A 15,000-nucleotide genomic window follows, 5' to 3' on the forward strand; every position below is an offset into this window, starting at 1 on the left:
ACGTACTCCACAGTGCAGGAGCCATCCCTGTTGTCCTTGCACGTCATCTTAGCCTCCGACGGCCCCTCCACTGCCAGCCCCAGCCCTCCTGTGCCGGCCCCTGGGGAGTGGTGGAACAGTGAGTGCTGGGTGTTTTGGTGATTCCTAGGGGGGTGTGTAGTGTGTGTTGGGGTGGTGTGGTGTTGGTGGGTGTTTAGGTGGTGTGTGTTGGTGTTTGTGGTGGACTGGGTGCAGACTACTAGATGTTATAAATGAATGAGATAAGTAAGTGTACTGGTTTATGAGTAGAATTCAATCAGAAAAAAAAACTCGATAACAGAAAAAAAAAATTATAAATTTATACCCTATCTAAATTTAAGAGTTTCCAGTGAACAAACACTATTAAAAACACAATATAGAAGAAAACACTGCAGATAAGATGGGATAAAACTCACATTCCACACACAAACATCCAATAACCCTGAACTAACCCTGACTAAGCCTGACCCAAATCCAACCTAAACTAACCTAAACCCAACATGACCTAACCTAACCTAACTTAACCTAACCGAACTCAACATGACCTAACCTAATCTAACATACCCTTGGTCTCCACAGTGAAGGTGTTGACCTGGTTGACGAGGCCGTGCTCCAGCCCCGGCCCATACGCCTGGCACTTCTTGGGGTCACATCCGCGGCGCACATTGACAGTGAAAGGCGATCCAGGCACCGGCACTCCATCGTACAGGAGGTCAATGGTGTGGCGACCTGTGAGGGAAGGTCAGTTAGTAAGGCACGATGTGAGGCAGGATGTGAGGGGATGACAAAGACACAGAGAAAAGATGGAAGACAGGTAGAATGGATGAGAAAAACAAAACAAAGGAGGAAAAGAAGATAGAGACTGGAGAAACAGAGAGATGAAATAACAAACACACAAATACTAAACACACATACACACACACACACACACACACACATGAAGAGGAAAAATAACACTGGAACAAAAGGAGACAAAGAAGAGAAACAGAAAGAAGACAAAATAACAAACACACAAATACTAAACACAAATCCAACTAAACACAAACACACACATATGAATAGAAGAAGAAAACACACACACACACACAAAAAAACGAACCTTCCTCAAAAGGCGTGTATGAAATCTTGTAAGTCCCATCCGTGAGAGGCTTGAGGAAGGAGTCTGTGCGTGTGCCTGACGGGTTGGTAATAACACACATCACCTTGCCCTCCCCAGTGCCTGTGCCCCCCTTGGCCTCCTTCTTCAGGTTGGCCAGCGCCCTCGTGTCCACCACAAAGTCCGTGGGCGAGTCGATGAACACACCTGGCGGGGAGATGAGGTGAGTAACAGGTAAGTAAGAGTCTGGTGTGTTATGAAGTGATAGGATATGTATGTTAGAGTATGTATGTATGTATGTATGTATATATGTATGTGTGTTTGGTTCTCATTTGATTGCTCTTTTGGTTTCTCATTTGATTATCGTGTTTATAAAGGGTATACGTAAAATTGTACCAGTTATACACACTAATACAACCTACACAGCATAAGAGACTAGCACATAGTAAGCCAGGGGAGTGACACACACACACTCCCTCGCTGTGCATCACTCCCACCACACTATCAGTCAAATGAGAACTAAGTATCACAAGCAGGAGTAAAAATAAAGTCACTCATTAAAAATCACTGTGCCAAACTAAAATCATTAAATGAAAATTTTAGATTAAAATGTCACATTACAAAACATAGATTAAAATAGATTAAAATGTTACACTAAAAATTCACACACACACAAAAAAAAAAATATTTACTGTTACATCAAACTACAGATCATTAAAAAATCTATGGATTAAAATGTCACACTACGACACATTTAAAAAAAATAGAGACTAAAATGTTACACTAGAAAAAAAAATAAATAAATAAAAAATAAATAAATAAATAAATAAATAAAATAAAATAAATAAATAAATAAATAAATTTTTAAAAATTGTTACGTAACACTATTAAAAAGTTGTAGATTAAAACATCACACTACAAATCACAAAAAAAATAATAATAATTTTTAGAGTTTGAAATTGAGCTCTTCCTTTTGTCAACACCAAATATATACACCCAGGATTAGCTCACACTCTCCTATTTTCCTCAGCCTTTGTGAGGAAGGAAAGGTAAAACTTAAATTCTTTAGTCTGGCATGCTTGGGATTAAAGAAAATGGGACTCAGTTGATAAAAAAATAATTAATTAATAAAAATGAGAGAAAAGAATCAAACATCTTAATAAACTTGAAGTAGAAAAAAATATTAAATAAATAAACAGGTCTGCAAATATAAACAAAATAACACAACATCCAAACATTAGTCACTACAGCACTCCTCTGCCAGGCACTGCAGGGTGGTAACAGTGCCGGGGGAGTGCCAGGGGAGTGCCACACCATGCTGGGAGGGGCAGGAGGACTACCGTGGGGCTGGATGCCGTTGCCCGTCACCCTGATCTGCTTCATGTCCTGGTCGTGGGCGATGTAGGCGTGGAAGGGCGAGCCGTGGATGTGGCGCTCATTGAAGGTGATATTGACGGTGTAGTGGCCAGCCTCCGTGGGTAGGTAGGCCACGGCACACGTTCCGTCACCGTTATCCCTGCAGTTGATCGCCGCCTCACACGGGCCCTCCACTGTCACGCCCAGCCCACCTTGTCCTGCCTCCCGAGTGTCAATAACAAACTCGGCTGGCCGGCAGACCATACCACCTTCCAGACCAGGGCCCCACGCTCTCACAGCTGCAGCGTTGGCTCCCGGCGTGCAGGTGAAGCGGTAGGGCACAGAGCTGATGGGCTGCCCGCCGAATTGTATGGAGAGGAGGTATTCGCCGAGCTCCGTTGGTGTGAAGTTGACCAGGTAACCCTCGTGTGTGGGGACGACGTGGGCGCGCACCCGCATGCCGGAGGGGGAGGTGATGGACACAGCGAAGTCTGCACGTCCTGCCTCCTGTGTGATGACCCTGAACTGCTGCAGGGAGTTGATGGGCGCGGCTGTTGTGGTGAGCAGCGGGTCAGCCCCTCCCGACCCCACCACACACTCACCACTCACCACGACTCTCTCTCTCTCTCTCTCTCTCTCTCTCTCTCTCTCTCTCTTACATTCCCCTTCCTCCTTTACTTCTGTATCTTTGTCATTCTCTCATAATCCTTTTTCCTCACTCCTTGGCCTCTCTCTCTCTCTCTCTCTCTCTCTCTCTCTCTCTCTCTCTCTCTCTCTAAGACACACACACACTACATCACCTGCCAACAACAACAAAACACCAACACCAACATGCACCAAACAACAACAAAAGACACAAGAACACACAAGCAAACAACACACACACCCTCTGAATAAATACATCTATACACACACACACACACACACACACACATACACACACACACACACACACACAACTGGCAGACAATGATCACTAAGGCTGAAAACATCAAAAAGCCACTTGGTAAGCCACACAAACAGGCAGCAATGTTTATGTGGCTTTGGCTTCTGTGTGTGGGTGTTGTGAGGGCTGGGAGGGGCTGGGACTGGTGGCTGGGGTAGGGGAAGGACCAGAAACTATCAGAAACGCTCTGCTCTCTCACCATGACTGTTTTCAAAAGCTACAGAGATGATTAACCAGGTTCTCAAGAGTGTTTCTCTGGTTAATTATTCAGAAATGTTGCTAATCTGTTACTAGAAACATAAAAACACCCTTGAAAACCTGCGCCAATTCAATTAGAGCCTTTTGAAAGCAGTGGAAGTGCTGACAGAAGTGTTTCCGAAGATGGTCACTGGCTTTGTTTCACGGCTCTATGCTCTTCATGTGTTGAGAGTAGCAGTTGTAAAGGTTGTGCACTGACCCTCTCCCACCCCCCCTCCCCCTGGCCCTCCTTATGTGACACTGTGTTGCTTGTGGCCCGTGTGTTGACTGGTGGAGGATGGAACACACCTCATGGAAACCAGCAGTAGAAATAAAGATTTGTAAACAGACGGTTAGTAAATGAATGTCTCTATCTGTAAACCAATCTCACGTTCCCCCATGAAGGAAGGTAAGACAGCATACACACAAACACACAAACTTATAACGCTGTGAGAATGTAAGGAAAAACAAATCTAGACCTTCATCCACAAATTTGTCTTGTCTTTTCAAGGTATACACTCCAAAAACTATCAGTGTAGGGTGTGCTTGACAATTCTGGAGTGACCACAGAGCTGCATTAAGAGTATACAGCCAAGATAAAAAGGATCAATACACAGGTGCTTCTATATAGTAATTGGAAACATGGAATCAGAGTGGTCAAAACACATCTCTATATATCAACATTGGCATCTCGGCAGTCTCCCTTCCCAATACTTATCATCGCTGGTCTCAAAATGTTTAGCCTGAAGTGTGCACTGATACTTTTCTGAGTGTACCTGATGACAACACCAACAAGCCACCACTCGTACACACAAGCCCTGCCTCACACCTCAGCACCCACGCCTCAATGGGGAGAGAACCAGTCTTCACCAACAGGAGACTCAACTATCCATCACTCTCACATACAAGAAAAAAAACATGAAAATGACAAGACCCTACACAGAAAATCCTGCAATATAGACCTTCCACATTATCCAGAGTAAAAATAAAAGAAAAATCAGAAACAAAACAACAATGGAACATGAATAAAGGCCCTACAAACCTGACCCTGCCAGTGAAAGGCACACAAGACCTGGGACTGAAGTGTGCATCCTGTGTGTTTGTATGTGTATGTATGTGTGTGTGTGTGTGTGTGTGTGTGTGTGTGTGTGTGATCAAGGCCTGGACGCCACACAGCAGCAGCAGCAGTGAAGGCAGTGTGTTGCGAGCCAAACACTAGGCAGCACAGACACCCCAGGACTCCATGACACGTTGGCCTGTATTCAGAAACACTTTGCTCTCTCACCACGACTATTTTCCAAGGCAACAGAGATGATTAACCAGGTTCTCAAGAGTGTTTCTCCTGTTCATAATGTAGAAATGTTGTTAATCTGTCACTTGAAATGTAAAAAACACCCCTGAAAACCTGTGTCACTTTAACCAGAGCCTTCTGAAAGTAGTGGAGGTGCAGCGCAGAAGTGTTTCAGAATGTGGTCCACTGGGCTGTGTTCTTAGATGCCTGCTTCTCTCATCACTGTTTTCCAAGGCCACAGAGATTGATCATTGTTCTCTCAAAGGGACTGTTTTCAAAGGCCACAGAGATGATTACCCAAATTTTCATGGGTGTTTTGGCCACTGGTGATGCAGAGAACATGTTAAATCACCACTAGAATCATGAAAGCCTCCTTGGAAATCTGTACTTTCCATCAGTCTTTTAAGAACTGTGATAAGATGGCAGAACATTTGAGAACACAAGCCTCACACACCAACACACCCCCTGGCCTGGTGATGTCTGTTGCAGCATACACACACGCACACACACATCTGCAGCACACGTCACGGCAGCACAGGTTAGCAGTGACTATGCCAAGGACAGCAAAAATAAGATACAAAGCACTGATGAAGCACTGGTGTTCCTAATGATCGAAAAAGTAAATATGAGGGATAGTCAATGTGTGTTGCAATGGAGTTTATAATGTACTCTTGCCCTGTCTCTGTGTTTGAAATGATACTAGTAATTCTTCACTCTCATGTCCCCAGAAATTAATGAAAAAATAAATGTGAGGGCAAGTTAATGTGTATCTTGATGTAATGGAGTCTGTGGGAGTCTGTGAGGTAGCTGTGCCCTGCCTCTGTGACTGCTGTGATGATAATGTTCTATACTTTTTTTTTTCAGTGTAGGAACGGCACCGGCCAAGGGCAAGAAAATTAGAGAGGAAAAAGGCCCAGTGAGGTGCTTGAGTGAAGTGTGGCACATGTACACCAGGTGGCCTGTGTGTTGCTCCCTGTGTTCAGAGTGGCAACTAAACATTACATACAGAAAGTAAACATGTAAATAAATGCATACTTAATATATACGTACAGACACAGAAAAATATACAGACACAGTAAAATAACAGATAAAAGACTATAAAAATCAACCAAAGAAAACCATAAGAATAACTAACGTGCTGTAAACACTAAAATAAATGAAATACATAAACTATATAAACAAAAAAATAATAAATAAAGACATAACATATACAAACATAGCTAAACACAAAAACAAACCTAGAAACACACACACATACAAATAAAACCAAAGAAAGCATATGTATAAATAAATGCCGAGGGTACAGCTAAGCACTACACAACCAGCACAGTCCTGCCACAGCGAGTCAACACACGCACACACACACACATACACACACAGGGGCGACAAGCAACACTAGCAACACGGCCTACAGCTGCAGCCTACCACTGACTTGGGCCTACCGGGACCTACCACCGCCTCGCCTACCACTTACAAGACACTGAAAGGGAAGACGAGAGATGTGTGGGTTACTGTGCTGTTTCCTTCCCTCCTGTGCCTCATGACTGGGATGTCTGGTGCCTTCCCTCACTTTCACTCAACCATTACAAGTGTATTAACCCTCTGACTGCCACTTGGTACACTTTTCCCTAATTACCAATCACTTTGAGACATCCTGACTTGTTCTGCAGCCACATTCAATTTTTTAGCTGGAAAGGAATTGCAAAATGTATTCTTTTTCATTGCTTACTTTGTTGTAAATGCTTGTAAAGACTTCATGCATTGCTTCTGTTGCTGCTAATTGTGTTGTGTTGCAGTGAAAGGGTTAACATGATTTAGTTGTAATGAATGCTTTAAAAATGATCTCTTGCTATTCGTCAACTAACATTATATCTACATTTACCTCTTGCGTAATTAATAATAGGTGATTTCGTGAGGCTCAGAAAGTGTCTGGTGCTGAAAGGCTTAAATCAGTCAACCCATCTCATCCTCCCTGTACAGACTCCCACAGGTGATCCCACAGATGTGAATATTCCCTCCTTCCTTCCCAGTCCCTCTTCCTCCCTCTGACACCTCTAACACCCACCCTGCCCCTACACTTGGCAATGTTGTAGCCAGTACAGAACACAAGGTCAGGCTGGGGTTTTTACAGTGTAAGTTCTTCTCTATTACACATTTTGTTCTATGTTCTGCCTTATTTTAAAGACAGCATCTCAACCCACAGCCTATGGCCAAACCTAGCAGCACTGTCACCATCCCTCCATCCCTTCCAATCCTCTGCCCAGCACTCGGAGAGGAGAAAGGTGCTACAAGTCAGCTGGGTGGTGGATATCAGTCACTGAGGTTGAACAGAGGGAAGGCGGACTGAGAGGAAGAGCTAAGGGGTGGAGATTCAAGTTACTGAGGTTAAATGAAGGGAAGGAGGGAATTAGGAGGGAAAATTACGAGTAGGGGAGATGGTCGGGGAATAGATTTATGTTACTGACGATGAATGAAGCAAAGAGGAACTAGGAAGAAGGGTTAAGGGGAGACAATTCAAGTTACTGAGGCTAAACAAAGGGAAGGAGGGATTGGGAGAAGGAATGAAGGGTTGGGGAGGCAGCCAGGGAGGGTCTTTGGTGGGGAGGCTGAACAAAAAGGGGAGGCAGCTGGGAGTGATGTGAGAGCCTTCATGTCTCTCCACCACCACGGAGACACACTGTAACACTGGCTGGTGACGGCAACACTGTGGTGGGTGCTGGTTCATCAGTGACACACACACACACTATGTTCTGAAACACTTCTGTGCCACACTTCCACTACATTCAAAAGGCTCTAGTTGAAGTTACATGGGTTAATAAGTTTTCTTTTTAGGATTGTAGTAACAGATTAACAAGATTTCTTTGATAGTAACAGGAGAAACAGTCTTGTGAACACAGCTAATCATCTCTGTGGCCTTTGGAAATAGTTGTGGTGAGAGCAAAGCGTTTCTGAATATGGGATACACACACACACACACACACACACACACACACACACACACACACACACACACACACACACACACACACACACACACACACACACAAACACACACACAGCCATAAGACAACACACTCCTTGCATCACAGAGACAAAAGATTATCATCAAATTCTCCATGGGAAATTTCTCACTCATGAGTATACAAGGATTCATAAAATATTAATGAATGTTCCATCCTCAACATGTGGCAAATTAGGAAAATGTACCATTGAAGCCAAATACCTTATGCTGTAATGAAATCCTTTACAAAAATCATACATTTCTGTACATGAGAAAAGAAATAAACAGGTGTAAACATCCCACACAAGACAAAGCAGCCTACCTACACAGAGACGGGAAGCTCCGTAACTAATATATTAAAATTTTACATATGGTAAAAAATAACCAGTAAACATTTCTGACACTTAAAAATAAATACAAAAAAGAACAACTTAAAAACCACATTAAGATATTCTGTCCAGAACAAATGAATAAATAGATAAAAAACAAAATAAAAAATTAGCCACTGAAAAAGACCACTGAAAATAAAACCTGTAACACTTGAGAGAAAAAAAAAAAAAAACCCTCAACACAATGATCACCCCCTTCCCCCCCCCCCAAAAAAAAAAAAAAAAAAACGACAACGTAAACAAAGCCACTCACTTGGCTCCAGTCCGTCCACCTTCACCTTCGTCACGTCAACATTGGACTGCACAGGTACGACGATGGGAGACTGGGGGATCTCGGCACCCGCATAGAGGACGGTGACGCGGTGCTCTCCGGGGCTGGGGGTCAGGTAGTCAACAGTGAAGGTGCCGTTGCGGTTGTCTCTGATGTCGATGGGGATGTCTTGGCCCTGTGCGTTTGTGAGGGCGATCTGGACCTCTCCTGTGTGGGGTGGAGGAGTGCAGCTGCTTAGTGAGGGGTTGTTGAGTGTAGGGTGGTGTTTGTGTTTGTTGGTGTTTAGTAAGGGTTTGGGGGTGTGGCGTGGTGTTTGGGTGTGTGTCTGAGGTGCTTGGGGATGTCTGTTGGTGATTAGTGAGGTGTTGTGGGAAGTGGTGTGGTGTTTGGATGTGTGTGTCTGGATGGAAACACTCATTAGTGGGGAGGGAAAGGTGAGAAAAGGGGATCTACGTACATAAAGAGCTAGTGTGTAGATTACAATAATGAAACTACAATAATTTCATATCAAGACAATAAGAGAAAGTTAGGCTTTACACAGCACAGTACACACACACAACCTACAGAAAAGATATAAAAATGAACAGTTTTCCACACGGTAACAGAAATATGAATGGAGTGAAAAGGGAAGTGGTTCATGAAGACAATACATGACTTCAAGATTTACACAATGAGAGATAGAAAGATGGAGTAGCATAAACATAGCTCCACCTTCTATATGCTACAACATACACACACACACACACACACCACTCCCTACCTGGCCCAGCTTCCCGGCAATCGATGTTGAAGTGTGTGGGTGTGTTTGAGCGTACGCCCCTCTCCACACCTGGCCCGAACACCTTCACGGCCCCAGGCACGGATGGCTCGGACACAAACACGCGGTAAGGGGAGTTCTCTGTGGCCACTCCTCCATAGTTCACCTGTGTGGGGACGTGTGTGTCACAGGGTGGGATGTGAGGGTGGTGGTGAGGAAACACATGAAATACTGCAAGATTGAAGTATAAAGGATAAAACTAGACAATACTAACCCAAGTCCTTTACACTATAACACCACACCACACCAAACACACACACACACACACACACACACACACACACACACACACACACAAACAGGATATTCACAACTCAAACACTTAAAAGATAAAAGTATAAGGAAAAAAACAGAAAACCTTCACTCCAACCCTCCACACACACACACACACACACACACACACACACACACACACACACACACACACACACACAGACCTGGACAGTGTGCTTGTTGCCTCGTGTGGGTCTGTAGGAGAAGTCGTAGAGACCATTGCCGTTGTCCTTGGCGTTGAGGGGCACCTGCTGGTAGGAAGAGTCAATCACCGTCACATCCAGGGGTGCATCGCCGGCCTGCCTTGTGTCCACCTGGAAGTCCACTGTCTTGCCGGACACCACCCCGTTCTTCTCCAGTCCAGGACCCTTGCACTTCACCTGTAAAAGAGGAGGTTAACTTTATTTTTCTGTCTCTTGAATGCTATAACCTCTTAACTTTATTTTCTGTCCTTCAAATGCTATAATCTCTCCTTTACGTTTGACTAAGAAGAGGTGTGACACTTGAACTTCACCTGGAAAAGACTAGGTTAACTTTATTTTCTGTCTTTCAAATACTATAACCTCTTAGATTTATTTTCTGTTCTCCAAACACTATAGCTTCTCCTTTACATCTGACTAAGAAGAGGTGTAACACTTGCACTTCACTTAACAAAGAAAAGATTTAACCTTATTTTTTGCTTTTCGAACACTATTACCTCTAATTTAACCTTTATTTCCTGTCCTTCAAATGCTATAACCTATCCTTTACACTGGACTGAGGAAAGGTACCTATGACACTTGTATTTCACCTGACAAAGAAGAGGTTGAACTTCATTTTGTCACCCACCATTAGCTGGCACTCTTGCCACACCCACTCCCACCCATACACCCACATAATTCACCCACCATTAGCTTGACACCTTTACTACACCCCCTACCACCCACACAGCCACACACCCACACAACACCCACCAGCTCAGGGTAGTAGTCAGTCTGTGGTAGGATGTTGGCAATGTAGGGTGAGCCAGGGATGTCTTCGTTGTTGCATAGGATGTGCAGGGCATACTCTCCCTTCACAGTTGGGTAGTAGCGGACATCAGCTGACCCATCCCCATTGTCATTACACTCTATCTTGGCCTGTGACGGTCCCTCAATGCTGAAGCCTGGGGGGTGTGAGAGGCTGTGAGTGCGGAATGGATAGAGGGGAATGCTGTGTTATGATGGTGTGAGTGGCCATGAGTGTGTAAGGATGGAGTGAGGGAAGGAATGGTGTCTTGAAGGGTGTGTGACAGTGTGTGTGAGAGAGGGAGAGGAGGGATGGTGTCTTGAAGGGTGTGAAAGAGTGAAAGGGAGAATGAAGTGAAGAAAATATAACAAAGAAAATATGAAAATATGAGATAGTATAAGATGTAAGGAATGTAAAAAGATAGACAGAGGAGGAGGAGTACAAACAAACACATAGGTCACAGTTAGACCAATACAAAGTAACAAAATGGAAGAAAAACATAACCAACAGAAAGCAAATCAGAAAACATGAGATAGTATAAAACGTAAATGATGGAAAAGACAGACAGAGAAGTACAAAGAAACACACACAGGTCAGTCAGAGCAATAACGCCACAAAAAGGAAGAAAAACACAACAAACAAAGAAAATAAGAAAACATAATAGAATAAAACATAAATGGAAAAAGACAGACAGAAGAGAAGTATGTACAAACACACACAGGTCACAGTCAGAGGAATACAAGGTCACAAGAGAGGCAGTGGGGGGGACTGACCTAGAGTGCCGACCTCCCCATTGGTCTCAGCAGTAAAGAGTGCTGGGTAGCCCACCACGCCGCCCTTCAGACCAGGACCATAGGCTCTGATGCGGGTCTCCTTGTAGGGGCCAATGTTCACCTGTGCCAAGCAAACATTAGTTAAGCTGTACAAAGTTTATTCATCTATTAAATCCATGTAAATCTCCTGTCCCCACTCCCTACAATGCATTTTGACTGTAATATCCTTTGCTTCCTATCTCATCCATATGTTGTCAGAAATTAAAGATTAAGTCATTCTAAGAGAATAATATTCTATGGTGAAATGCTTTTAATACAATGGTTTGGAAGTTACAAGTTCACTCTCTACAAAACACTTTTTATATATGTGGCAACAGTCAATCAAAGCATCTATCCACCACTGTATAAACAAAACCTCTAGAAAAAAACACACATTTCACCTGCCAACTCCACTCAGCTCAACAAGTCCCCCTATTATCCACAAACTAAATCTTCTGTCAAAACATCCATCCATCCATACAACGTTTCACCCCCCAGCCTCGCTCAGCCCAACACCCCCTACAAGTGGCACCCTGACGCACCTCGAAGGGACTCTTGGGGATCTCCTGGCCCCCATACGACACCATGACAATATAGCGTCCCTCCTTCTTGGGCTGGTAGGTGTATTCAAAAGTGTAGGCATCAATCTGCTTGGTCTTTATGGTCTCATGCACACCACCTGGGGACACAAAGGGGAGTGAGTGTGGTAAGATGTAGTGAAGGGGTGTGGTTAGGGAGTGGTCAGGGAGCGGAAGGTGGTGTTATGATTTGGAAAGGGAAGAGGAAGATGAGAGAAGGGAATGTCGTAATGGGTTGAAGGACAGAAAGGTGAGAGGATGGGAGGTTGGGGGAGTGGAAGGTGGTGGTACGATCTGGAAAGGTAAGAGGAAGATGAGTGAAGGAAATGCTGTGATGGACTGAAGGGCGGAAAGATGACAGGTCAATCCCCAAAAACACTCAAGTATTGACCTACTCAAAAAACATAACTTTATACACTGCCCTGAACAAAAAAATACTAAAACTCCCCACACTGACCCTAAAAGGACTAAAATTCCCCACACCGACCTCACAAAAAGTCTAGTTCCCCACACTGACCTGGGCCGATCACCTTGACCTCCACGTTGCCTTCCCCGGCGCCCTCCGTGTACACCCTGAAGTCAGCTGCATCCTTCACCCTCACTCCGCTGGGTTGCAGTCCGCGCCCCGATGCCCTCACCTTGCGGGCATCACACACTGCACCACAGGAAACAAGGGGAACAGAATATAATTTCTTCCCATTTTCTTTAAATCCAGGAAGAAATAACGTGGAAATTTCTTGGTTTTATATATAAAGAAAATAACATCAAAGCATAAGAATGCAAGGGGTGGTGCAGGAAGCCATTAGGCCTACACATGGCAGTCCCTGTACTGAACATGCCTGCCTATTTCCACCTGTCACCCTCATCCATAAATTTGTCTAATCTTCTTTTAAAATTCTCTACTGACTCAGCACTGACTACCTAATTACTGAGTCTGTTTCAATCATCCACCATTATTTCAGAACTAATTCCTTCCGATCTCTATAACTCTTTTAAACCTGAACCCATTAAGTATCTCTTGTTCTATGCTTTGGCTAATCTCACATTCTTGGTGTGAGTATGCATTTTGAAATAATAATATGATCAACAAATTTTTTTTTCATTATTATTTGTATCATTTAACTTTACTATAATGGTCTTGAGAAATGAGAATGATGTACAAGTCCCCTGTTATCCACAAACTAAATCTGTCAATAAAAGCATCCATCCATCCACCAGTCTATCAATAAACCATTTTACTTCACTATAATGGTCTAGAGAATTAATAGTGCTAGTCTTCCATTCCCTGACAAACTCCGAGACAACACAAGGAAGGGTTGTCCGGAGAAAAGTGCAGTGTTGCTGTAGAGGTTAGTGTATCTTTACAATGAACAACCTTACTGTATTAATGTGCTGATACCTGACCACCTGCCACTCACCAGGGGACACCTTGACACCGAAGGGGCTGCCGGGGATGGACTGGCCGGCGAAGAAGATGTTGACCGAGTGTAGACCGATTCCCGAGGCCACGTATTCGCAGCGGTACGTGTCATCACTGAGCGACCGCACCTTGACTGGCACCGTGTTCTTGTGGCCGGCCGGGTCGAGAATGATGACCTCTGGGGTGCCACGGCCAGCATCTGCAGGGGCGAAGGTAGGAGAGGGGCGCGCTGGTGAGGCGGGGCGGCCCAGGGAAAGGGGAGGGGGGCGCCACCGGCCAGGAGGATGTGCGAATGGGTGCCGAGGGAAAGATATGTAAGGGTAGTGTTGTGCGTCTGTTATTAGAAGGGTGTTGGGATGTTTGTGGTGTTTGGAAAGGTATTGGGGTGTGTTTATGGTGTTTGGAAGGGTGTTAGATGTATTTGTGGTGTTTGAAAGAGTATTAGGGTGTGTTTGTGGTGTTTGGAAAGGTATTGGGGTGTGTTTATGGTGTTTGGAAGGGTGTTAGATGTATTTGTGGTGTTTGAAAGAGTATTAGGGTGTGTTTGTGGTGTTTGGAGAAGTGTTGGGGTGTGTTTGTGGTGTTTGTAAGGGTGTTGGTTTAGGTTAAGGTGTTTGCAAGGGTGATGGTGTGTTTGTGTGGGGTTGTTGGGCAGCAATTATGGTGCGTGTGAGAGTGAGTCAGTGTGAGGTAAAGTGTGTGGATGGTAAGAAGTCCGAAAATCATAAGAGAAAAAGTAGAGAAGATAAATAAATAGAAGCAATCCATAAAATAATAATAACAAGTAGAGGAGAATGGAAATAAATAGAGAGAACAAATAAGAAGATGGTGAATATTGTAAATAGAGGCAACCCAGAAAATGATAGCAATAATGCACACAAGTGAATACATAATTGGGAGGAAGTGATAAAAAAAATGGAGTGTTGAGAATAAACAATGATAATATTTGATTCCATAGAAAGATCATATTATTTTCCATGGAACCAAAGTAATTAAGAGTTGTGATGATAATAATAATCATAACAATAATAATAATAATAACAGTAAAAAAGATAAATAAACAAATATATAAATAAATACAATTGTTAGACACACATGCATATGACAAACAGATAAACAAATAAACAAAAAATACAAAAAAAACATGCAAAAAAAAAATTAGAGGAGGAGGAGGAGGAGGAGGAGGAGGAGGAGGAGGAGGAGGAGGAGGAGGAGGAGGAGGAGGAGGAGGAGGAGGAGAACATTATGATGAGTACTATTCTATGAACTATACAAAAAATTTCTATAACTATACAACTTTTACTTATCTATCTATCTGTGTGTGTGTGTGTGTGTGTGTGTGTGTGTGTGTGTGTGAATCTATCTTTTATGTGTATTTATTATGTGTTTATAGCTTCATATCTACAGCCATCAATCTATCTATCTATCTATCTATCTATCTATGTATCTATCTATCTCTACACACATACATAAACAGCTACATACTACATACAATTAGTGTCTATCTG

The 15,000-nt window shown here is 43.5% G+C and overlaps 1 protein-coding gene across 8 annotated transcripts in view; it reads right to left on the reverse strand.

Annotated features, from left to right (window-relative positions):
* Nucleotides 1-15,000, reverse strand: part of LOC135095059 (filamin-A-like) — a 125,722-nt gene that overhangs the window by 66,183 nt on the left and 44,539 nt on the right. For 7 of the 8 annotated variants that reach the window (XM_063995714.1, XM_063995712.1, XM_063995713.1 and 4 more), the window contains 12 exons: nt 13,491-13,691; nt 12,590-12,727; nt 12,037-12,173; nt 11,456-11,576; nt 10,649-10,839; nt 9,860-10,075; nt 9,366-9,528; nt 8,588-8,812; nt 2,455-3,021; nt 1,118-1,321; nt 583-747; nt 1-100 (listed from right to left, as the gene is read on the reverse strand). The exon at nt 1-100 is cut by the window's left edge and continues 73 nt beyond it. In XM_063995714.1, coding sequence (XP_063851784.1) covers nt 1-100; nt 583-747; nt 1,118-1,321; nt 2,455-3,021; nt 8,588-8,812; nt 9,366-9,528; nt 9,860-10,075; nt 10,649-10,839; nt 11,456-11,576; nt 12,037-12,173; nt 12,590-12,727; nt 13,491-13,691 — 2,428 coding nt within the window. The remainder of the gene's footprint in view (nt 101-582; nt 748-1,117; nt 1,322-2,454; nt 3,022-8,587; nt 8,813-9,365; nt 9,529-9,859; nt 10,076-10,648; nt 10,840-11,455; nt 11,577-12,036; nt 12,174-12,589; nt 12,728-13,490; nt 13,692-15,000) is intronic. The other variant, XM_063995715.1, reaches the window with a different exon arrangement.

The sequence above is a fragment of the Scylla paramamosain genome, chromosome 47 (assembly GCF_035594125.1).
Source record: "Scylla paramamosain isolate STU-SP2022 chromosome 47, ASM3559412v1, whole genome shotgun sequence".
Classification (NCBI taxonomy): domain Eukaryota; kingdom Metazoa; phylum Arthropoda; class Malacostraca; order Decapoda; family Portunidae; genus Scylla; species Scylla paramamosain.